The following is a 27421-nucleotide window of genomic DNA, read 5'->3' on the forward strand; positions in this document are numbered from 1 at the left end:
GGCTAAAAGCAATGTCGGTCAATTTATCAGCCGTGCAAGCTGTTAAATGGTGTATTGCGGGCGTAAATTGATATGTCTACATAGCTTGTTCGCTATCATCGCCTCAGCGATGGGGATGTGTCTATGTGTGTTTGTGTGTGTGTGTGTGTGTGTGTCCACAGCCGGCCTCTCGTGAACGGATTCAGTACAGTATCTGTAACAGATCCTTCTCGAAGAGCGGCCTGCCACGCCACCGTTGAAGTGCACTGAAGAGCGGCCTGCCACGCCACCGTTGAAGTGCACTGAAGAGCGTCGCAAACCCGTAGCAGACCAGGCTGGCAGCAGGCAATGCACCGCATGTCTTCGCTGGTTTCGCAGCCCTGGCGGACTGGCCGTCCACAAATGCCTGGATATGCCCCCATCTGCTACTCCAGTGCAGGACCAAACCACCGCTTCTGGACCATCGTGTGACACCCGCCAGCGGCTCGCCCTACCTTGCTGCAGAGCCCACTGCAGCAAATGCGATCGTTGTTGCAAGTCAACCCGAGGATTCCAGCTACACAACTGCAACAAATGGATCAATGAAATGGCTAGGAAATCTCGCTAGGTCGTTGATGCGACACAGCGCCTCAACCCAACTCTCCATGTCTGTCGGCCCCTCACACGAGGGGACATGTAACCGGAAACGGCAATGTTCAGGACAGGTGTGTGTGTCTATGTCTGTGTGTATGTCTGTGTGTATGTGTGTGTGTGTGTCTGTGTCTGTGTCTGTGTGTGTCTGTCTGTGTGTGTCTGTCTGTGTCTGTGTCTTTTGCAAGGCCACCCATAGTTTAGGGATTTCAGGGGTGTCGGCCGTTACGCAGTTCAATAGCCAATTGGGTCCTCTTTCCAAGATTCCTTTTGAGTTCCTCTCTCCCCTCTCCCGGGGAGACCTACGTGACCAATTTAGCAGTGAGCAAGTACAGTACAGTACAGTGTCCGTGTGTGCATGTGTATCTGTGTGTCTCTGTGTGTGTATCTGTGTGTGCATGTGTATTCGGTGTATCTACTCTCCAAGAGTGTCAAGATGGCAGCTGGCGTTTGACTGGAGACTCTGCAAAGTTACTTGCAAGTAAGACAACTTTACGTGGTGCTATTTAAGAACAAGCGCATACCGTACTAGTACTTAGACGTTTGTTGCATGTACATGCACATTGTCACCATCACCACCACTGTCATTGTCTGGGAAAGCCTGCTCTTTTTGTATGTTGCGGTGGTTTCGGGTGTTCTTTTTTTCTTCTTTTTAAAAATGAGGAAAAGCATGTACTTCAGTATAGCGTACCTCTCCAAGGGACGTATTAAAAACTGTTAGTACGCTACAGTGTATCCAAGGTGCTACTGTACATGTATATCCAAGGTGCTACTGTACATGTATCGTAAAGTACCGCCAGAGCGCCCCACCATCTCATCCTTTCGTGGTCGTATTGTGGAGGTGGTCTGCTGTCTGTAGGTCATACGACATGAACCTTGTACACATATTCCACATTTTTGAGTCAATCCGTACCTTCGAGTGGACACAAGCTCTACACAAAAACCTGCCAAGTGTGCCATATATAGTAAGTGTAAGGGTCTCACATCGTACCCACTTCGTTTCACTCTGCCATACGATTTTCCTTTCCCTGGCTGTAAAATCAAGGTGGGGCGCTCTCGCGAGACGGGGCGCTCTGGCGGTACTTTACGGTATATCCAAGGTCCAGGTCACATGACTGAGAACTGATATGCAGGGACCTTCAGAATAGTAGAGTTGCGCTCACTGAAATCCGACGGGCCAACGGGCAAAACTGACGCCCTGGACCAGTTCCGATTACATCACTGTACCAGGTACATGTGTACGTGCAGCTGCATTCACACCACTTCTGGGACGTCAAGGGCTGCACCGTGCCAGTTGAGGGCACCGAATATGCACTTTGGGTCGGATGTCACCGAGCACAACTGTACTTTATATCCGATGAAAATAGAAAAGTACAGTCGACTTTGCGTATAACGACACTCAGTTGGGCATCAGAAAAGCGTCCTTCTTCGCAAAGTGTTGTTATACCCGAAGTCTCATTATAGGTATACAGGTAGTATGGACTTTGCTCTGGGCATGGAAATTCTGTCGTTATTCGCGAATGGTCATTAATCCGCAGTCGTTATTAGCGAAGTTGACTGTACTACTGTATGTTCTATCCAAGGTAACAGTATATACTCACTATACTCACTATACTCACTATACCACTATACCACTATACCACTATACTCACTATACCACTATACTCACTATACTCACTATACCACTATACCACTATACCACTATACCACTATACCACTATACCACTATACCACTATACCACTATACCACTATACCACTATACCACTATACCACTATACTCACTATACCACTATACCACTATACCACTATACCACTATACCACTATACCACTATACCACTATACCACTATACCACTATACCACTATACCACTATACTCACTATACCACTATACCACTATACCACTATACCACTATACCACTATACCACTATACTCACTATACCACTATACCACTATACCACTATACTCACTATACCACTATACCACTATACCACTATACCACTATACCACTATACCACTATACCACTATACTCACTATACCACTATACCACTATACCACTATACCACTATACCACTATACCACTATACCACTATACTCACTATACCACTATACCACTATACCACTATACCACTATACCACTATACCACTATACCACTATACTCACTATACCACTATACCACTATACCACTATACCACTATACCACTATACCACTATACCACTATACCACTATACTCACTATACCACTATACCACTATACCACTATACTCACTATACCACTATACCACTATACCACTATACCACTATACTCACTATACCACTATACCACTATACCACTATACCACTATACCACTATACCACTATACCACTATACCACTATACCACTATACCACTATACCACTATACCACTATACCACTATACCACTATACCACTATACCACTATACCACTATACCACTATACTCACTATACCACTATACCACTATACCACTATACCACTATACCACTATACCACTATACCACTATACTCACTATACCACTATACCACTATACTCACTATACCACTATACCACTATACCACTATACCACTATACTCACTATACCACTATACCACTATACCACTATACCACTATACCACTATACTCACTATACCACTATACCACTATACTCACTATACCACTATACCACTATACCACTATACCACTATACCACTATACCACTATACCACTATACCACTATACTCACTATACCACTATACCACTATACCACTATACTCACTATACCACTATACCACTATACTCACTATACTCACTATACCACTATACCACTATACTCACTATACCACTATACCACTATACCACTATACCACTATACCACTATACCACTATACCACTATACTCACTATACCACTATACCACTATACCACTATACTCACTATACTCACTATACCACTATACCACTATACCACTATACCACTATACCACTATACCACTATACCACTATACCACTATACCACTATACCACTATACTCACTATACCACTATACCACTATACCACTATACTCACTATACCACTATACCACTATACCACTATACTCACTATACCACTATACCACTATACCACTATACCACTATACCACTATACCACTATACCACTATACTCACTATACCACTATACCACTATACCACTATACCACTATACCACTATACCACTATACCACTATACCACTATACCACTATACTCACTATACCACTATACCACTATACCACTATACCACTATACCACTATACCACTATACCACTATACCACTATACCACTATACCACTATACCACTATACCACTATACTCACTATACCACTATACCACTATACCACTATACCACTATACCACTATACCACTATACCACTATACTCACTATACCACTATACCACTATACCACTATACCACTATACCACTATACTCACTATACTCACTATACTCACTATACCACTATACCACTATACCACTATACCACTATACCACTATACCACTATACCACTATACTCACTATACCACTATACCACTATACCACTATACCACTATACCACTATACCACTATACCACTATACCACTATACCACTATACTCACTATACCACTATACCACTATACCGCTATACCACTATACCACTATACCACTATACTCACTATACTCACTATACCACTATACTCACTATACCACTATACCACTATACCACTATACCACTATACCACTATACCACTATACCACTATACCACTATACTCACTATCCCACTATACCACTATACCACTATACCACTATACCACTATACCACTATACTCACTATACCACTATACCACTATACCACTATACCACTATACCACTATACCACTATACCACTATACCACTATACCACTATACCGCTATACCACTATACCACTATACTCACTATACCACTATACCACTATACCACTATACCACTATACCACTATACCACTATACCACTATACTCACTATACTCACTATACCACTATACTCACTATACCACTATACCACTATACCACTATACCACTATACCACTATACCACTATACCACTATACCACTATACTCACTATACCACTATACCACTATACCACTATACTCACTATACTCACTATACTCACTATACCACTATACCACTATACCACTATACCACTATACCACTATACCACTATACTCACTATACTCACTATACCACTATACTCACTATACCACTATACTCACTATACCACTATACCACTATACCACTATACCACTATACCACTATACTCACTATACCACTATACCACTATACCACTATACCACTATACTCACTATACTCACTATACCACTATACCACTATACCACTATACTCACTATACTCACTATACTCACTATTTATAGGTTAGTGCATGGCAGGGAGGGCCTTATGGCTTGTTAGTGCCCGACAGGTTAGCCTGAGGGCCGTAGGCCCGAGGGCTACCCTGAAGGGCACAAACAAGCCATAAGACCCTCCCTGCCATGCACTAACTATTTTAGAACGAGGTTACATGCATTATCTCACTTCCATTATGCGTGTGTACCACTATATTGGGTAGTTTTGTGGTTTGTGTGCAGAGAGACTTGGTGTGGTATGAAAGAATATTTTCTTCTGGTAAGTTATGGTAACTCAGCACCACTTAGGACTACTAAAAGTAGAATGGAAGCAAATGAAATGCTGGGCTCTTATTGCGAGCTTCATTCTTATTCATACATGTAGCTTGTGGAGCTATTTAGGGGCTTTGAGAGCCCCTTGTCGATAACTCTAATGACTTTGATCTTCGGTTTTTATAGGTTTTCGCAAGCTGTTGACAAAGAAAATTCGTACAGATGAAAGAATACGGGAGGCAAAAACCGTACACACTTCTGAAATGCGTAGCTTTTAGTAGTACATCGTACACGTTATGCAGATTTCATTATCTGCACCGTACTATTATGCATACAGGGAGTTGTACGCACCAGTTTAGAGTATATTCAGCGGGCTTTAAACTAATCCAAGGCCCTCGACGCGTCATCAAGAGTAGTAAAATAACGATTGAGCGGGCTTTAAACTCTGATAAGGCCCTTGGCGGGAATGTCGCTGATTGGTCGTTTCCTGGACAACGAGACAGACCTCGTTCTAAACCACTATACCACTATACCACTATACTCACTATACCACTATACCACTATACCACTATACTCACTATACCACTATACCACTATACCACTATACCACTATACCACTATACCACTATACCACTATACTCACTATACCACTATACCACTATACCACTATACCACTATACCACTATACCACTATACTCACTATACCACTATACCACTATACCACTATACCACTATACCACTATACCACTATACCACTATACTCACTATACCACTATACCACTATACCACTATACCACTATACCACTATACCACTATACCACTATACCACTATACTCACTATACTCACTATACCACTATACCACTATACTCACTATACCACTATACAGTCAGACCTCGCTTATCCGGTCCTCTTTTATCCGGATCCCTCACCATCCGGAAGAAAATCGTTGGTTACCGATTTACAGCATATGTCATGCATACATACAGTATGTGTGTTCGATTATCCGGTTCCCTCGCCTATCCGGATAGTTTTGTGGAAAACGGATGTGTGCGGTTAAGCGAGGTCTGACTGTACCACTATACCACTATACCACTATACCACTATACCACTATACCACTATACTCACTATACTCACTATACTCACTATACCACTATACCACTATACCACTATACCACTATACCACTATACCACTATACCACTATACCACTATACTCACTATACTCACTATACCACTATACTCACTATACCACTATACCACTATACCACTATACCACTATACCACTATACCACTATACCACTATACCACTATACCACTATACCACGACGGTACATGACTGTAGATCTATGACTTGCTCTTGTACAGAGGCTACGTCTCTACTTCTCTATTGCCAATAGAGAAGTAGAGACGTATTGGTGGTTCTAGCGATCCACACGACTAACCTCCACTGTACTCTGTTGCACCAGTTCAATTCCCGGCACTGTAGTCTCAACAAATTCAGCAAAGCAAAGCCAACGGGACAAGTAGCGTATGAACAATAATTAAAATGAAGAGAACAACTCTTGACCTACGTGAAATTAAATTATTGGAAATATGCACAGGCGTATGTAGAACACAAACCTGAATCTCCTGCACCAACTCATAACAGGACTGAGTGTGAATGTGCTCCATGTGAAATGTACCCATGCAGTCAATGCCGTGTGGTAGGTCGTGGGAAGAAATTCCTTCTACATTCGAGCAGCTACCTTCCTGGTTTCATGGCGGCGTGCCTCTCAAGTTGCGTATCTCAAGACATGCTTAGAACCAGGGAGTAGTAACTTTACTACTAACCGCTTAGAACAGTGCTGTGCAGTGCATTACTCATGTACATGTCTCAGTCTGACCTGCTGAAAGCCGCAGCACACTATTGAGTGAACATGTAAGAACTGTGTGTCAGTGCGACACTACAAGGGCACTATAGTGTGAGATGACAAGGAGGTGGCAAGTTGCCAACGACTGTGTGAAGTTGTGCCTGCACACATCATCCAGCACGCGCAACTAACATTGTGAATTACTCAACGTCTCACCAGGTGTGCTAAAATGCAGAAGACTTGTTCAAGTTGTAGCTTCTTTGGCTCCACACTTGGAAATACATGTACTAGCGGTGGCATGCGCAGCTGTGTTCAATCCTGAGTGAACGTTGGTCTAGGGCATTCTTCCTTTCCGTCAATGTGATCGAGCAATGCCGTGGCTTGTGATACGTCGTGTTCGGTTATCCTAAATGTCTTGTTGCTGCCAAGTAGCTTTGGCTTTGCACTGCTGTCAAACGCTGTGCCCAGGAAGACCGGTATGACGTGGTTGTCCTGCCTGGTGAGTAGGGTCTTGATCAGCCGTGTCTCAAGGGCAACTTCAGGTGTGCAGTCCTCCTCATTGCTCGCACGGTCTGCTGCTGCTGCTGCCGAGTCACTGCGATGCCACTCGTTGAAGTAATGGCTGGACATCACCACGATGATCCAGTCAGCGCCCGTCATGCGGTTCTCAATCCAGTTGCCAAAGTCCTGGTTATACTCAACGCTGTCGTGTTTGTCATAGTGAACCGTCACGCCGTAGTAGATCAGCCAGTCAACAAAACTGCACACATTCTCAACATGGATATCATTGGCCCGCGAATAGCTAATGTACACTGACTTCGGTAGCGGAGATGATCGGGGACGAACCTCCTCTTGATCTAGGAGAAGAGGATCGTCTTCACTGCCACGAGTGTCTGTTGACGTAGGCGATCCGGGGCGTCCATTGTCAAGTAGAGGTGGAATAAAATCTGACTTCTCGTCGTTTGAACCGAGATATGTAGGCGGTGCAAATGCACTGGCAGTGAGGCGCTCAATATCTCTGGTTCCTGCAGATTGGAAAAGACAGGGAAAAGGTCAGAAAAACCCTGGTGCCCGTGTGTAAGCCACGCATTGATTCAGTGATATGGTACCTGCCATATCACATATTATTCATCAGGGCACACTATTGAGTACCAGTATTGTACACACACGCACGCACATGCTCGCACACACACATACACGCACACGAACGTACACACAGCATTCGCACAAGTAAAAAAACTACACAAAATGCATAAAGACGGCCCTAGTATTCATCGTGACTCTTGATCACTATGTAGGGCTCGGCTTCACAGCATTGAGACTACTCTACGTTGGTCAGTGGTAACTAGCACTCACTCTACACCAAAGGCATACTATGCAACGTCCAACCCCACAGATCACTCAAAAATCCCTCACAGATTCCTCACAAATCGTCACAGATTCCTCACAAATCCCTCGTGTTTCAAGTTGATCCAAGAAACATTGAAAATGTAAATAGAAGTATGTAAAATGGTTCATGGTCTGTATTAAATTTTGTGGGCAGATAGAAAAAGGCAACATGTCCTGCTGTATGATTGGTGAAATGCTCTTTTTTCCTCTGATTTTTTTACTGGTCTTGCTCACTCGTTGCCCTAATAAAGAACAGCAGCCGACATGTTGCCTTTTTTCTATCTGCCCACAAAATCAGAACATGAACTATTTTCACCGCCTCGCCAGGCGCGTACGCAGGGGGGGGTTTCCCGTTGCCCGGAAACCCCCCAAATGTTCCAAACGAGCAACGTTTTTGGGCATTTCTTGGTATAATTATGGTAGGGCACTTGATCGATCTGGCAAGAATGCAAAACTTCAAAAGATCGTAACTCAGTCAAATCTCGCTCAAATCCAACGATCCAAATATCCAGGTCGAATAGAAAACTCTCAGCTGTCGGTTGAAACAATTTGCGAAGCGCTGCGAGCAATGTATCGTGAGATAAATCATTCGTAAGTTGAGCCGCGATCTCGGCAATTTCAAAAGCGCGCAGTGCGACTTGAGTATCGAGAATTTGAGATTTTCGTCGTGCTGATTTGCTCAAATTTGCAGGGGCTTCACTTGTGATATTTTCAAGAGTACACAGCAAAAAATCGAAACTCTCCGATCGAGAAAAACGAAATCAAAAAAAAAGTATTCTTTTTAGACCAAAGAGTGGTATATTTGATAACATTTAATAATGATAGAAATATTACGATACTTCTCCAGACGTTTCGTTGTTCTGAACAACATCGTCAGTGGATAAAGATTCTTTATCCACTGACGATAGTTAATTGGGAACTCGTGGCCTGGCACGAGGGAAACATGGATGCAGTGAATGGGATTTCGGTCTTTGACCACTTTGTGGTGGGTCTGATCTACTCACCTCCCACCGTTTAGGAGCTGCATCTGCGCCTTGATCCAAGAGGGTGGTGGCGTTCCTGCGGATGCGGAAAACTGGGCCTTTGGCCGAGTCTCACGCGAACCGTGAATTTTTTTTTTTTTTTTAATTTTATTAAATGTTATCAAATATACCACTCTTTGGTCTAAAAAGAATACTTTTTTTTGATATTATAATGAGAGTGAATAATCAACGGCTTGTCCACCAACTTTTTAAAAACGAAATCGCGGGAGCAGGACGCGCTTGGGCCTGTTTGGGGCATTTTTCGCACCGTCGCTGCACTCTACCGCTATAGCCTATAGCGCTGGATATGTATATGATTGTACTGTGTACTGGCTATCATGGTCGACCTCATTCTCTCCCTGGTATCTTTCCACTTCCAGGAAGCCCAAGATAATGAAGATTGAGTGAGTAGAACTGAAGTTATGATCCAAACAACACGAAAAAATGCATAATTTTGAAAATTTCCTAGGGCTCTTTACTTGTAGAAAGGGTTAAAACTTTTAAAAACTCATTTGTTTGGGATTCGGTTGGAAACCCCCCTAGAGGTGACCCTGCGTACGCGCCTGCTCGCGTATCACACTGGACAACCTCACTTGGCACACTCAACGCATGCTAGGGCTATGCTTACCATCCACGGGACGTATCCGCAGCTTGCGTGCACGCATTAGCGGTTTGCGTAGTAGAAATAGAAGGGCAGCAAGCAGAATAGTTGTCGGAACAGCCGCCATGAAGGAGTAGAAGATAGGGTGCTGGTACCATGGCTTCTTTTCTGTTGGCCCTTCGGGTCCCCCCACATTGTCTGCATCGCAAATCGTGGACAAGCACACAGGTATACAGACACATACACCCATACATACATACATACATATACACACACACATATACATGTTACATACCGACTTCTACTTACTCACTGCCGAAATCTGGCCACGTCTAATGTCCCCAGGAGAGGGGAGGGAGACTCAAAAAGAATCTCGTCAAGATGACTAAGATGACTCAATGGGCTATTGAACCCACAGTGCCACACATTCCAATGCAGCCTGTTGCCTTGCCATGCGTAAAGGCATCCACCAGGCCAGTGTGTGTATGCTCACAACAGACAGTCACACGATAATTATACAGTCACATGATATACAGTCACATGATGTACATGTCCCTCAGGTCAGTACTAGGACCACTCACTGGTCAACTTTGGAGTAGATTGGCATGCTTGCACAGGCTTGCACACGACGCTCTGTGCAGTCTCTCCCGTACAGTTTCTCCCGTAGAGTCTAGGACTGGGATTCGTGCACGTGCGTATTTCTTGTATCCTCGGATTCTGTGCGCATAGCGGACAGCTACTGTTCTGTTTCCAGCTTGTCCAGCCACCATCAACTGCAACAGCACAATGAACAGAGATAACAGTCAATGATCACAATATACTATACTACAGTGCTGAAATAGACCCTGTACGATCGATCACCTTGTATTCATGCCCGCATGCCACTGTGCAACCGCTGTAAGCCATACTGTTGAAACAAAGTACAGCATGACATGTACACGACAGCCTGGATCCTGCAAGGCACCATGCTACACTTCTACAGAACGACCTCCTGGTTGTTTAAGTACATGCTTGGCATGGTCACATGGTCACATGGTGCAGCATGCATGCAGGCATCATGGTTAATGTACGGTCAGCAATAGTCACGACAAAAGTGGAATACATCAGAAATTCATACAAGTAATACAGTGAAACTCCCCCTTATCCCCTAATCCGGGCATGTCTGTCTACCGGGCACCTTTCGCACCCATCTAGAGCCAATCAAATGGGCTTTTTCAACGAAGAACGGACCTGAAAACTATTCAATCGGATTAGCCTAAACATGTTTACTTGCATGCAGTAAGTTATACGCTGTGAGTTATGGGCAATTCCTAGTTACAGACAGTGCTCGGTCGCAACCTGCTGCTGCTGCTGCTGCTGCTGCTGCTGCTGCTGCCCGGATTGGGAAAGTCTTTACTCTTTACTGTACCTGTTGTTTGAAACTGGCGGACTGAAGAGACACGATCTTCGTCTATCCCATCAACAATATTCTTGGTGTATGTTCTCAGTGTGCTCTTGGGCATAGTGCCCGCGGCGTAGTTGTACTCGTCCTCCATGGCTGCAACAAACTCTGGATCACTCATCAATTCGCGTCGAGCTGCTTCTGTATCCAGGATGAAGCTTAGCTGCAGTCATAGAAGAAAAGAATAGTGAACAGAGGAGAATCAGGACATTCCCGTACTGGAGGACATTCCCGTACCGGAGGACATTCCCGTACCGGAGGACATTCCCGTACCGGAGGACATTCCCGTACCGGAGGACATTCCCGTACCGGAGGACATTCCCGTACCGGAGGACATTCCCGTACCGGAGGACATTCCCGTACCGGAGGACATTCCCGTACCGGAGGACATTCCCGTACCGGAGGACATTCCCGTACCGGAGGACATTCCCGTACCGGAGGACATTCCCGTACCGGAGGACATTCCCGTACCGGAGGACATTCCCGTACCGGAGGACATTCCCGTACCGGAGGACATTCCCGTACCGGAGGACATTCCCGTACTGGAGCGCAAAGAGCCATGTCTAGAGACAGTAGTAGAGTAGTCTTGGGAGGGGGGAAGGGAGGGGGGGGGGGCAATGTTAAAACCACTCTTGTCGTGTTGGATAGTGCCCCGAGCCTGTGGTGAAGGGCATGTGCAAGTGTGATGCTGTTTTGTTCATGTTCTTGTCCACGTGGTTGCACTGGGGTTGTCATCCTCAATTGACAACATTGCAGTTCTTGTTGGCGCTTCTGTAGATACTTGTTGGCGGTTCTGTAGATACTTGTTGGCGGTTCTGTAGATACTTGTTGGCGGTTCTGTAGATACGAGACGACGCTTCTCGTCTAGTGTAGCAGTGCAGTGTACACGTGTTCACACTGTCACATACTGTACATGTGTTCACACTGTCACATACTGTACACGTGTTCACACTGTCACATACTGTACACGTGTTCACACTGTCACATACTGTACACGTGTTCACACTGTCAGATACTGATACAGGCTCAGACTCCAGTTGTTCATTGCTTACTTGCTCGTTACGCTGGACGATGTATTTGTACGTATTGTGTGATTGCCTGACAAGCACCCTTCCCCCTAATGTAGAGCATCAAAGTTGAACTGTACCAGAGAGTTGAGACCGACATTCTCATGCCAGCCACTGAACCAAATGAGTGGTGCGCTCCGATGGTAGTTAGTCGTAAAAGGTGGGCGGCGTACATGTACGTATTCGCAGAGATCTGACACGCTTGAACGCATCCAGTCAATGAGAGTAATTCGTCTTGTCGACTTTGGACGAAATGCTTGCCAACCTCACGGGGGGGGGGGGGGGGGGCCTTGACGCTCGACACCCAAAAGGGTTTCACAGACCATTATCAATTTTTGTGCCGACCCCCCCCCCCCTTCCCCTCAATCAGATACCACAGTTCACAGCTGACTCTGCTCACTCCGTGACCCCTGACCCCCCCCCCCCCCAACACACACATACAAGCATGTATAAGCAAACGGTATCACCTACCTGTATGCAGATCTTTGCACCAGGCGACAGAGATTGCACCGCGGATTCCGGCAGTGTCAATGAGGCACTGGTAGAATTACCATCTTGTAAATCCTGTCGAGCAAGCAAACAAGTGGCACCAAGTCACAGTGAATACTATTACTGGAAGAGGTCATAATAATTATTATGACACGTATTATGTGTACATGTATTGCTCACTGGAGCAGACCATTGAATGCAGGACATACAGTCAACTTCGCTTATAGCGACATTCGGCGGGGCATCAAAAAAGTGTCCTTATTCGCGAAGTGTCGTTATACCCGAAGTCTCATTATATGTATTACAGTTGGAAGGGACTTTGCTCTGGGCATAGAAATGCTGTCGTTATTCGTTATATCCGCAGTCGTTATTAGCAAAGTTGACTGTAGTTCATTTTGTCTTTCCATTCACCAATCACAATGTCATGAGCACCTACCCGGCACAGATCTGGCTGTCAATCGGCTGACACGATAATTTTCACTCAAGCTTGGCTATCCAAGCTACACATGAGCTAACTTACGGTTTACAGAGGCTTTGCGACAGTGTATGAGTGTCAGTTTGTGTAAAAGGAATATCCCAGTAGCAGTGCGCAGCACAGGATAGGCACAACATACATGTAGCCTCGACAAGTCCTTGTCAGCACTGCATGGATAAGTTTATCTTATCGTTGAGTCCCGGCTTGTTGGCAACTAGCTAACACGGGTAACGGATACAGACAGATCTAATAGAGACTATCTTGAATGGAGTTGTCATTGTGTGCAGATTGTCAGGTTTCATTTTCTTTTTATTCCCGTAGCTATGCAGAAGACGTTACTTCAGTAACGTCTGGCGCTAGCCAGGGTCCACACAGCTTTAATTTGGTATTTGTTTGTTTGTGTGTTTGTTTGTTTGTTTGTGTCACGCCTGGCGCTATCCCGTATCTGTCCCGTATCTGTCCCGTATCTGTGACTACAAAGGCTCTACAGGATTGTACATAACAGCTGTCCACAATATTTGCGGGCTCCTGTATCTGTCCCGTACCGTACCAATATTCGTCATATTATGTATACGACTCCCTGATGTAGAGGGAGATTTGGAATGAAATAGGGAGACGAGGAGGAAATTAAATTAGAATAGACGCCGAATAGGTGATAGGATGCGTCAGCATAAACAGCGTCAGCATAAACATACATGTACTTTGGAAGAGAGATCGCGTCATCTCCAAAATAAGCGTGAACGAGCGATTCAGCGCCGGTCACAGGAAACGTTGGAAGAGAGATCCCGTCGACTCCAGAACGCCCGTAATCGGCAGAGTCCGCCGGTCCCAGGCAACGTCAGGACAGACATCCCGTTGAGTCCAGAACGCCCGTGATCGGCAGAGTCTAAGCCGGTCCCAGGAAACGTCAGGACAGACATCCTGTCGAGTCCAGAACGCCCGTGATCGGCAGAGTCAGCGCCGGTCCCATTGAACGTCAGGACAGACATCCCGTCGACGCGCAGAAAAACTAAATCTGCAGCCTCTTTTGCTGTCGGACAGGATACGTATTATAGGAGACTGTAAAGTTATGTAATGTCCAAATTTCCACGTGAGCAGCAGGTCACTCGCGTTGATTTTTCGACGTGCGAGCCAAATAACGCGAGCTGAACTTTCGCGTCGCAGACATCCCGTCGACGCGCAGAAAAACTAAATCTGCAGACTCTTTTGCCGTCGGACAGGATACTTATTTTAGGAGACTGCTAAGTTATGTAATGTGCTCCACAGGCAACCATGCATTCGGCGTCGTCATTGGCTCAACAGGTCAATGTACATGTATTACTACAAAAAGGCCAGAAAATCCGATTACTGTATTAAAATCAACTAATTTTCGCTGGCGATTTAATTTCGCTGATTTCGCCGCTTGGTACCAACCGGCCAAAGTAAATCACAGGCCAAAGTTTGTCATATAGGAAATTGATGCATTATTGAGCAATGGATGCATGTGAGAGCAAAAATACCTATCGATTTCAAATTTGACGTGAAATTGCGCGTCACGTCGGAAATAACGTGCATCTTAACCTTTCTAATAGAGAGGTTTCTAATTTTCTCATCAGCCAAAATTTGTTGATTTACAGTATAAGGAGATAAAAAGAAAAAAGGAGCAAACCAAAAGAAGATAATTATTAGAGAAATAACAATCCGCAATAAATTCTGCAAATACTTTTGCCTCAGTTCTTATAACATGTACGATGAGCTAGGCAAAAAAGCATAAAAGCATAGCGTAGGGCCCTGAGCTTCCAAGCTCTCTCGTTTAAATTTTTTTGTTTGTTTTGTTTTTGTTTTTCTTTAGTTGTTGTGTCAGGCCAGTGATATTATGTTCTGCGATTGCCCGTATAAGAGGCTTATTCAAAAACTCTTACCGTTGAGTTGATGAATACTCCGGTTAGCTCCCTGTAGCTAGTGCCACTGTAATCATCGATCGACGCTTGTTCGGATGCGGTCTCCACGGTCTTGGCTGATAGATACGCATTGCTGACAGGCAACGGAGAGTCTGTAACCCAGCTGACGGTGTAGGTGCTCCGGGACACCATGCGGCCATTAAGTTGACCATTGGCTGCCCTAGGGCTGGAGTACTTCACTGTGCGGCGAAGACAACACCAGTACAGACACGAGAGCAGGAGAGTTGGGCGAGTGACAAGCGGACGTGTGGTCTTTGTTCACTACACTACATGCACACTATGCTACACTGCACTAGCCCTCTTACCAGCACACTGCCACCTTAAAGCCCTCTTACCAGCACACTGCCACCTTAAAGCCAGCAGCAGCCCCAGCAGCACCACCAACACCGCCACCTCAAAATCAATACAATTATACTTGTAGACAGCGGTGCAAACGTTGCTATGAGATTGTTGTGTACGACCTAAGAGCCAAATAGGCAACTGCAGTGTACCCTCGGCTATAAGCGCTTCAGTTGTCTGTGGATTCACGTGTCCGTCGCTTCACGTATGGACATTTTTTTATGGAAGCGAGGGAACTGGAAGGTATCGGTATCTCCCTATTATTCCTGGGAACTGGAAGGTATTGGTATTGGTATCTCCCTATTATTCCTGATACACTAAGTGTACATACTTGTCCTTACGTTTCATTTTGCAGAGCAGAGTCAGCTTCTCGGGGCTTTGCTTGGCTAGTTCAGCGCAAGCTGTACGTGAAATGGGAAAACAAACACGTCGGCACTAGCATCATCACCAAGTCAGTGACTGAGTGGTTGCGACTTAGGATGTTCTAGAACAGTACTCCCCGCTGACAGCATGCTGTAGACTTAGTCATCTACTTGACTGTCATTACATGCACATCAGAGAAGCACCGTCAAAACACACACACACACACTTCTAACACGTAGTGAAACATCACTACGTTACATCAGGTATCCAACCTTTCAGCTCAAATACTAGCGAAACATCACTACGTTACATCAGGTATCCAACCTTTCAGCTCAAATACTAGCGAAACATCACAGGTGACCAAACAAGAAGTCGACTGTGGTGACATCACACCGGATTCGTGTCATTACATGTACCCCAACCCCCGGCGGCGGCAAAGACACTTACATGGAACTGTTATTATAATCTCTGGGGACGCCTTAATAGCTGTTGGAAAGTCACCATGGTATGGGAACGTCATGATCTGTGGAGGGGAAAGAAAACCGCAATGCAATGCCTCCAGTTGCCTTACGGACAAATGTGCTGACACAAAATATCATGAATTCGGAAGCACATGCACCAGCAATACTGCAAGTTCATCTTTGTTTACTTCAAAGTTCAAAACAAGTACAGTCAGTATCGCCAAGAGTACATAAACCAGAGTGTGCAACTGTGCATATCAGATCTGAAACAGCGCAGTTTGTGCACTACGTCACCCTGATGAGGTCAGCCAAGCCGCGACTTGCGTACAGCTCAAATTTTCATGTTTCATAGACCGGAAATCAGCCTAGTTTGCTTGATTTTAGACGTCCTGTTTCAGGATTTCGGTGTTTTGTGTGACTGTGTACGGCTGCGTACATCCACTGACAAGTAAAGTCACCAGGCTATCCGTATCAAAAAACCGAAATCAGGACAAACTCAGTGACCTGCACCACCGCGACTGGTTACGCAACTTTTCACCGTACCTGTGGCTTACCATGCCGTCAGAAATGACGTAGTGCACGAATTACGCTCCCACAGGAACCATCCTGAGTTGCACACTCTGGTTTATGTACTCTTGGCATCGCCTATAAGGTTGGCGGCTATAGTAATACACCGGCTATAGTGATCAATTTCTCAAATTCATTTTCATTTGCCATAACTAAGTATACACAGTTATCGTGTATAGTAATAATCGTCTGTAGTAATATATCGCCTATAGTGATCAAATTCATATTTCAAAAGACCTTTATTACATTATTTTTGCATCGGTTATAGTGATTGATGTAAAATCAAGTGGTGTCAGAGGAGAACAGGGTGGTTACTTCTTCGTGAAGAACTTGTCCAGTGTTGTTTGGTGAGTTATGCTTGTACAAATTGCCAAAATATGCCTCCATCGTGAGGAAATGCTGATGTTGTGTGTCAGGCGCTGTAGCCAGCTATGCAGTGCGTATGTGCACGGCGCGCTGAGTCGTTTGACATCCCACTCGCATACATTGCATGCAGTATCGGTCATAGTAATATATCGCGTATAGTGATAGAATGCTCAAAATCAAACACCAACGCTATAGGCGATACTGACTGTACATGTATGGAACTTTGTGCTCCAATTGGTGCACTTGAATGTCCGTGCGTGCGTGCGTGCGTGTGTGTGTGTGTGTGTACCGTGTGTGTGTGTGTGTGTGTGTGTGTGTGTGTGTGTGTGTGTGTGTGTGTACCCTGTGTGTGTGTATGTATGTGTGTGTGTGTGTGTGTGTGTGTGTGTGTGTGTGTGTGTGTGTGCGTGCACGTGTGTGTGCATGTGTGTGTGGGTATGCTGTGATCATGTGCACACTGATTGCGAGGCACACCATAACATGTCTGGAAAGTAGTTGCTGCTGTGCAGTGCTGAGTTCTCTACTCACCTTAGCACCGACCCTAGATGGCTGTGTGACATGCATCAGGTTCTGCAGGCATGTGCCATACACGTAGTTCGGGTATGGTGTGTTCATAGCCATGGAACCACTCGTGTAGTACAAACGAGTATTGTATACACACTGAAGAGGACACAAACATGGAGAGAGAGAGAAACAGGAGGGGGGGGGTCACAATATAGAACAAAATATGGTGAGTGTTCAAATCGCAGTACCTACTAACGCTACATGAGTGTACACTTTGCTGGTTTTTCACCGCCAATCCACCATAGCTTGACATGGTCTCATGCACATCATTCAGTTCCAATGGTTTACATACATGGACATGTATACTTCTTAATCTGTTGTACTCACCGGTGGAACTGACATGCAAGCACACGCCAAGGTGCCTTGCTCGCCGCGAGGGCCAAGCGAGATAGAGAACACGACTGCGTAGGCAGACACAAGCTCCCGTCCTGCAATCAACGTGAACACGCACAGACAGCCGAATACAACACAACAGCTCACTATCACCACACCACTAGTACTACACCAAGCCAACCAACCACCACCACCCCCCCCCCCCCCACCCGCTTATTTGACCCACTTACTTTACCTTTGAGAGTTCAAAGCTTTGCAGTAATGCACCAGAAGGGGGAGGGGGGGGGGGGGGGGGGGGGAGGGTAGACGGTTGTCATCATAATTGCAATACACTATTCTTGCGGTTTTCCAGCAGGAGGAGAGTACTTGATTTTTTTAAATCTTCTGTTGCATGTGCACATGCACACACACACACACACACACACACACACACACACACACACACACACACACACACACACACACACACACACACACACACACACACACACACACACACACACACACACACACACACACACATGCACCTTTGGACCTTTGGAAAGCCCATCGCCGAAGGCGATGATAGCTATTAGGTGAGGCAGTAGTTCTTGTGTCGGGATAAATCATTCGGACGGCGAAAGTCGCGGCCGCAGACACAGACGAACACTCTTGGTTGGGGCTGGCTTGGTGGCTTCCGACGGCTACGTTCGCACCAGTCCCTCCGGTCCTGAGCAAGGTGGTACCATTGCGCCTCCGGGATACCGGTCGCACGCAGGTCTGAAGCTGCCACATCTCTCCAACGACGCTTGGGTCCATGGCGGGGCCGCGTGTTAGTGCCCTCCGCAAACAGGATCTGCTTTGGCAACCTGGTGTCGTCCATCCTTGCGAGGTGACCAAGCCATCGCAGGCGATTCGCACGAATGGCCTCCTCCAGCGAGGCTGGCATGCCGCTGCGCTTCGCCAAGTCTTCACTTGACAGGTGTTCCTGCCACTGCTGGTCTCGGGTAACACTCAGGATCGTGCGAACACACTGTCGATGGAACGTGTCCAACCTTGAAAAATTTTCAAACAAGAAACACTGCCTCGTCTCGCTTGTGCTTGTGTACCTACTCCCAGCAGAGCGCAAATCCACTGGGACATGCTGCAGCAACCATGGCCTGGTCTACACCACACAGCCATGGCTGCAAACGCAGCTATCCTCACATGCACACACACACACACACACACACACACACACACACACACACACACACACACACACACACACACACACACACACATACACACACAGCACAATGAAATCTTGCCTGGTGACATAACTGCTAGTTTCTGCTGTCATGACGACCCACTAGCAATTGACAGTGTTTTATTACATACTTACTTGGTGGTGGTTGCCATGACACTGACAGAGAACGCAGCGCTCCGTTAACGCTGAAGAAGCCCTTTCGGCCAGCTTGGACATGACCTGGCCAGGTGCAGTTGTCAGGGAGACGCTCGCGACTGTGTTGGTCCAAACACTCGCTGTCTGTGGCAAACACCAGAACCAAAGTCACACTATAAGAATTCCTACATGTACATTTATGTATGATTGTATCGTTGATGCATCATTGAATGAGCCGTGAGAACGACGTTATCGCGAATGATGTTCAAAGTACGTAACCTCTGTGGCATATCATACGCTCTTAGAATGATGACTCCAACTACTGCACTGTATAGAGTACATGCTGTGGCCAACTGGACAAGTGGCCCTCAGCTATCTGTAGACAGTAGTCATGAGGGACTTTCCCACAGAAATCATGCCTACACTACATCATTTGGCCGTGTGCACTGAGTAAATGATGCATAGGCCACAGATGATATTCTTCGAATTTCAACTTCCATTGGTTCGGGTATTCATGATGATCGTGTGTCGTCTCCCGAGATGCTAAGACTCCTTGGTGACAACTATGCTATCGGATGAGCACCATGCATACAACACTGCTATCAGCTCCCCCCCCCCTTCCTGCAACACTGCTATCAGCCCCCCCCCCCCCTGCATGCATACAACACTGCTATCAGCTCCCCTCCCCCCCCCCCCCCCCCTCCTGCATGCATACAATAGTCAATACTGCTATCAGCCCCCCCCCCCCCCCTGCATGCATACAACACTGCTATCAGCTCCCCCCCCCCCCCTCCTGCATGCATACAACACTGCTATCAGCCCCCATCCTCTCCCCCCCCCCCCCTCCTGCATGCATACAACACTGCTATCAGCCCCCCCCCCCCCCCCTCCTGCATGCATACAACAGTGTTATCAGCCCCCCCCCCCCCCCTCCTGCATGCATACAACAGTGTTATCAGCCCCCACCCCCCCCCCCCCCCCTCCTGCATGCATACAACAGTGTTATCAGCCCCATCCCCCCCCCCCCCCCCCTCCTGCATGCATACAACACTGTTATCAGCCCCCATCCCCCCCCCCCCCCTCCTGCATGCATACAACAGTGTTATCAGCCCCCATTCCCCCCCCCCCCCTCCTGCATGCATACAACACTGTTATCAGCCCCCATCCCCCCCCCCCCCCCCCCCTCCTGCATGCATACAGTCCTGTATAATAACTAGGACTTACTTGGACCAAATTTACATTTCATAATTGGGAACTGGCAACGGCTGTCCGGGACTTCCTCTCCGGGTGATCCTATTGCACAGAGAAGAAGACATTAACACGACATAGCACCAGAAATCGGTCCACCCTCATTGTCCATGGTACTTCCCCATTATGCTCCTGGGCCATTTCACCCATAGCCAAATTCAGTGGTACTAGAGACTGGGGGAGGGAGAGGGGGGGGGGGGGGGGGGGGATTTCCAAGGCCGTAAGATCTGTACAAGTTCATGGAGCAGTTTCTGTCCTGGCGCTTTCCCCATACTTTCCGCAACTGGGTCTACTTCAAAAAGTACAATTTGGCGGATTAGGGGTTCTTGGGCAATAACCCCCCACCCCGGCTCATGTGGGTGTCAGTGGGCCGATGCCAGGACAAGGTACCATACTCAAGGCTCTGACTGTTGCTAGGCGACGCCATATCAAAGTTCCGCTGTGCTTTGGTAATTCCTCTCACAAAACATACATGCCGTGCCCGTTATGCTATGCATCTTCTTACTTATACAGGTATTGTTGCAGCTCTTCGTTCGATCACACTCGCATGGCGATGGTAAATATGCCTACATGTATACAGGCAGAAAGCAGAGAACAATTTTTTTAAATGTTATGCGTGCAGTCCAGCATACTCATGTCACACAGTCCAGCATACTCATGTCACACAGTCCAGCATACTCATGTCACACAGTCCAGCATACTCATGTCACACACAATAACATAACATTTTGCCAAGAGCCCAATACAGACATTGAGATAATCGGAAACGATAGCTAACATTTTTCAAGTTAGTGGCCATTGCAAAGTAGTACCGGTACTTCGCCGACGCTGAAGTACATGTAGCCGGTTTGAAGAATTTTTTTTGTATTGTAGTTTTAAAGTTTCATTATTTTACTTGGGCATTCCCAACAGACCATAAGGTCTTCTTACAAAAGTGTCTGTATTCGTGTGTGGTGTGTGTGTGTGTGTGTGTGTGTGTGTGCATGCACATGCACACACACACACATGCATGTGCATGTGCGGATGAGGGGTTCCACTGCACGTGACACCGTGTGCACTGTCAGGTAATGGACACGCGACATGCATACAGAATTCTCGCCAGGAAAAATTATGGGGGGGGGGGGGGGGGGGGGATAGATAGGGAATATAAACAGCTCACCCATTTTTTTCCATGCGAGATCTCCTAGCATTGCAAAGGATAACAATACCAGTATGTCGGTTTATGATTCTAAGTCAGTTGGTTGCAACAGACTCAGTGATGTCTACAGTACCAGCATTAAGTCCAAGGTTGCTAGTGTGAACATAGCACAGCATTCTAGTAGTGTCCAAGGTTGCTAGTGTGAACATAGCACAGCATTCTAGTAGCAAAAGCTACGCTCCATGCACTATGCACTTGGTCGGCACCATGTAGCTGTACAGCATTGGTCACCATGTAGCTGTACAGCATTGGTCACCATGTAGCTGTACAGCATTGGTCACGGTCCTGGATTCATGGTCCTAAGGCTACAGCAGCAGTTTTATACAATGTAGTCGCACTGTTCTGGCCGTGCACTTCACTGTCTGGCCGTGCACTTCTTGATACACACTACACACTACACACTACACACAGCTAATTTGTCAACTGAGCACATACTAAGTTATTACACACACACACACCATCACACACATACACACACGCGCGCGCACGCACGCACACACACACACACACACACACACACACACACATACACACACACACACACACACACACACACACACACACACACACACACACACACACACACTACTACTACTACTATAGCATCACTGCCCATTGGGCAATGTCACCCCCGGAGGGGGCCAGAGTTTGGAGGGCACCGTCATTGGCAGGACTTCTGGTGCCTCGTCAAATCTTGCTGTCGCCGGAAACGCTTCGGGCAATGCATGCAGATCAGCGGCAGTGATTCCCTATCGGCTGCAGTAGGACGTTTTCCACGGTTGCACACACACACAGAACTACTAGTAACTGTCTACAGTAGTAGTGTAACATAAATCTTGCCATTGTCCAGAGAACATAAATCTTGCCATTGTCCAGAGAACATAAATCTTGTGTTGTCCTTTGGGCACGACGACACTTGTAATGAAGTCTGTGAACCTCTACTGAGAACTTGAAGGCCTGAGCCTAGATTAATACCATGGTGTTCAGAGTGGGATGTATTTGGGGCTGGAGCATGGATTGCAGAGCACCGGTCACCAACCAGTCTCAGTCATGATTAGGGAACTCTGAACAATAAATTTTATTATTCAGAGGTCCCTGGAATGATTACATTGATACTGCATCATGTGCAATGCCCCCTATATTATGGCCTACTGCCCCTACTGGCCCTAGACATGATGCTGATGCTCATACTCATCGGGAACAATGCGATGTGTCATCACGGTGGGCAGGGGACATACTGAGGAATCCACATTATTTTGTCAGTATCACACAGTGTACAACGAGTACATGTCTGGACTGAACTGAAACATCCCCCCCCCCCCCCCCCCCCTGATCAGGTGGACCAGGGCTACACTTGGCCATCCTGCAATGCCAGTGGGCCCTGTACTCTGTAGTGTACAGTCTGTAGGGCCTGAGTAGACCAGAGATAGCTACACTGGCATGTAAGTAAAAGTTCGCATGTTTGTGTTGCCACCTGCTATAGAATTGTGTTGAGAAGCACAACCAGCGTCACTGGCAGTTTCTGCACGAAATTAAGTAATTAGTTCGGCCCCACACCTACCTATAGGCTATACCATCAAATTCAATGCACGAAATTTTCAGATCATCATTGGGAGGATCATGACTTTGTTCACATTCTGGACTGATTACTAGTATGGATCACTTCTGAGTGTAGTGTCACTACAACAACCCCAACAACTTCCGTACACACTGGCTATCACATGGTCTGACATGGCATGGATTGGAGGCAAACCCGGCATGAGCTGAGCCCCCCAACGGCCCCAGGCCATTTTACAAGTAGTGTTGCAGATTACGCTTTTACAAATCACAACATCACGCTTGCAGATGCAGAGAAGGTTCACAACACGACTCGATCCCGTGCTAACACAGGCATACCCAGTGCAGAATCACCTGACTTCTGCATTGTCCATGTGTTACTTGTTAGCGAGTCCTTGTACAACCTAAACTAACTAACTGTTACTTGCTAAAGCCTCTTACCATGCTTACCATGCTTACCATGCCTTTACAACATGACTGTACACTGATCTTTGTCCATTGCTGAGCTATCGCCCAATGAAGCACAACTAAACGCTCAGTAATGGCCGGCACATGATCGACAACAGATTCGACAGTAAACAGCATGCTCGCCTCCGCATTAGGCACAATCCACACTGATGGCACTGATGTCCCCGTCGGCTAACCCATGTGCTCCGCCGTGTGACGGATTGACTCAGTTTGATTTCAAGCACGAGAGTCGAGAGTCGGAACTCGTAGCCAAGACTCAGTGGAACGCAGGACACCGAAGACTACAATACCATGATAATCACTGAGTTACAAGTAGTTCATTGTTTTTCATCGCCCACCCGTCTTTCTCTTCAACATGCAGAGAAAAAGACATCCGACTTTGCTTCACTCACCTGGATGAAAGGTATTTGACACAGTAGAAGGCCTAACAGTAGACAGTTGCCAGTCCGCGGACTCCACATCCTACCGCACCGCGACAGGAAGTCCATGTTGATGGCAAAGTAACGAGCGTCGCGAACTGACGCTGGCGTTCCTATGTTGTAATCCTAGAAGCAGGGAGGGTTAGCGCACCATCCGCAGCCGGAAACCGTGCATAGCACGCCACTGTGCCAACGGCACACAGGTAACTGGTTTGATATGCAGCTCCGAGCGCCAGAGCTAGAGACACACAACGGCAGGAATCAGCTCGCAGTGCACTGCAGTTTCTAGCACAGTCGTGCAGTCAGTCTTTACAACAATTATTTCCTCCAGTCTAACCTGGCACCACTCGGAACAAAAACAGTGTCGTACCGGTTTGCTGTACACGCAAATCGATACGGCCGCTATGATCGATTGTCAGATTGTGATTTGTGGTGTTCGTCCAACACGTAGATAGATCTACACGGCTTCAGCGCTACTGCTACACTGCTACAGACAGTTCTACGTACATGTACACGTACAATGCTGATGTCTACATGTGAGTGGTGTGTCATACATGGTCATAAGACTCATAACTAACTGCTACTGCGCTATAGCATGCTACTGCTCATTTACGGAAATGAGTATAGTAATATGAAGGACACACGTGTCCTTCCAGATTTGACCTTGTTCTGTTCCCCTCTCTGACCAGGCCAAGCCAGCACAAACACCGCATTTTGCAGGCATGGTGTAGATCTAAGTAACCACCCTGGACTGGGACGTGGGAGGGCTGTCCTATGTCCATGGTGAATCACTGTCAGTGCCACCGATATGAATGCTTTGGGCCATTTGGCAGTGATATGAGTGGGGAACGGGAGCGCTGAGTGATCGTTTGGGACAGCACTCCACAGCGCGCGGTTGGTTGACTTCAGCCTTTCAGGGGCATCGACGAAGCCCTAAAAAAGAAAGCAGCAAGCAACAGCAGCATTCCGTACTGCATACCTACCTGAGCCGGCACTAGTGCACTGTGGAGTGTGGCAATGCGCATTAATGCACACAGCACATACACAGTGGCATGATCTATCGGTATTTCTCCTTTCCCACTCAGCCACACGCTCTGAGCAACTAATACTTCACGTATGGCGGAAAACACTTACCTTGCCTACTTGAAAGCCATTCAGTCGATCCACGCGGGATAGCTACCTAGCTCTGTTTCTAAACATAACTACAATAGTCAATACATGTATGGTATGCATGATTATGACCCTCACGTGTTGTGGTTCAGCACTCAGGACCTAGGCCACGGTCTATTGTTACTGTTAGGGAGAACCTGGGTACCAAACTACAAAAGAACCCTGCACCGCCCCCTTTCTATGATCCGGAACACGTGATCTATGCGGGATGTGGTGATGATGTGGAAACAGTCTACATTGTAGATCAAGACGAGGACCAGACTTGGAGCCAGTGGAGGCGGCGGAGCATAGTTGCTCATATCCAGTGCACTAGCCAGTCCGTGTCTATCCACACTGTCTGGAGCTCGTACATGGTCTACTCGTGAAAGGGAGCTTGTTCTCACGCCTGCACACCCCGAAGCGAGATCCGACCATTGTGAGGCACGAAAGACCATCATTTCAGCTACTTTAAGCAAGAGATCACCATGATTATCACTGCCCAAACTGGACCAAAGCGATGGGGTGAAAACTGTTGTGTTTCGTCGTTCTCAGCCCGAGCGGTTTGGCCAGTTCTCCTGGCTGCATTGGGACCGACGTTGCATTTTGCCACATGTGCGTGCACGCTTCGAAGAAAAAGGTGATATCTTCTGACAGCGCATTTGCGACGTTTGCCTCAACACCTTCCCAGTACTCAGTAGTCTCTTGAAAGGCGCAGCACGTACCAGGTAGAGAAAGCAGCTATGGAGGCGCTATGGAAAGATGACCTCAACCGTCCTCTGTTTGACAGTCAACGGGGCATCCTAGCTTCCAAGTCCCAGACTTCCGGCAGTGTTGGCTTGCCTCAAGTCATCGAGCAAGTGAAAATCCCCCTAGCGTGTTGTGTGTGCGTAACCTACAGTGTATGAGTGGTGCTTCCTTCTCTGCCTCCACCTCCTCCTCCCCCCCCCCCTCTCTCTCCCTCTCCCTCCCTCTCTCCCTTTCTTGTTTTCCCCTCACTCCTCCCTCACGCCCTTTCTTCCCTATGTGCTCTGCCTCCCTGCCTCTCTGCCCCCACCCTCTCTCCTACATGTACATAATTGTACATGTATGCTGTATGCTACTGGCTGAACCGATCGTGAACAGTTCGCTAGTACTAGTAGTAGCTCCTGGGCCTATGGCCAGCACCAAGAACGTGTGGATAGTCAGTGGACAGTGCTAACCATGATGAAGAGAATACTGATGTGAGTACCCAGGGCATGGCAGCACCCTGGAGGCCTGAGCACGTGTACTTGTCGCTATCTTACATCCGGCGATATCAAATGGGCAGGGCTTGCCCAGTAGTGTCATTCCATACCTTCAATGCAATGAAAACGGGAGAAGACTAAACTACAATGATAAACATGCAGTGTTGAGATGTTATCCAAGGTAACCGTAGGATGCGAATGAGAAGGCTCACTGAGTCAGTTAGATCGCAAGTAGGGGAACAGTACGATCTCTATGGGC

The 27421-nt window shown here is 46.8% G+C and overlaps 1 protein-coding gene across 1 annotated transcript; it reads right to left on the reverse strand.

Annotated features, from left to right (window-relative positions):
* Positions 1-6723: 6723 nt before the first annotated feature.
* On the reverse strand, positions 6724-25271 carry LOC135805990 (uncharacterized). The gene is made up of 14 exons (XM_065320113.1): positions 24764-25271; positions 21654-21714; positions 21125-21193; positions 19901-20044; positions 18532-18632; positions 18169-18300; positions 16694-16769; positions 16225-16284; positions 15506-15723; positions 13112-13204; positions 11541-11736; positions 10714-10905; positions 10160-10330; positions 6724-8145 (listed from the first exon to the last, which is right to left on the reverse strand). Exons 1-14 carry the CDS (start codon positions 24857-24859, stop codon positions 7433-7435), a joined length of 2322 nt encoding a protein of 773 aa, XP_065176185.1. The 5' UTR covers positions 24860-25271; the 3' UTR covers positions 6724-7432.
* Between the last annotated feature and the right edge of the window lie 2150 nt (positions 25272-27421).

Source organism: Sycon ciliatum, chromosome 1 (genome assembly GCF_964019385.1).
Source record: "Sycon ciliatum chromosome 1, ocSycCili1.1, whole genome shotgun sequence".
NCBI classification, from domain to species: Eukaryota; Metazoa; Porifera; class Calcarea; order Leucosolenida; family Sycettidae; genus Sycon; species Sycon ciliatum.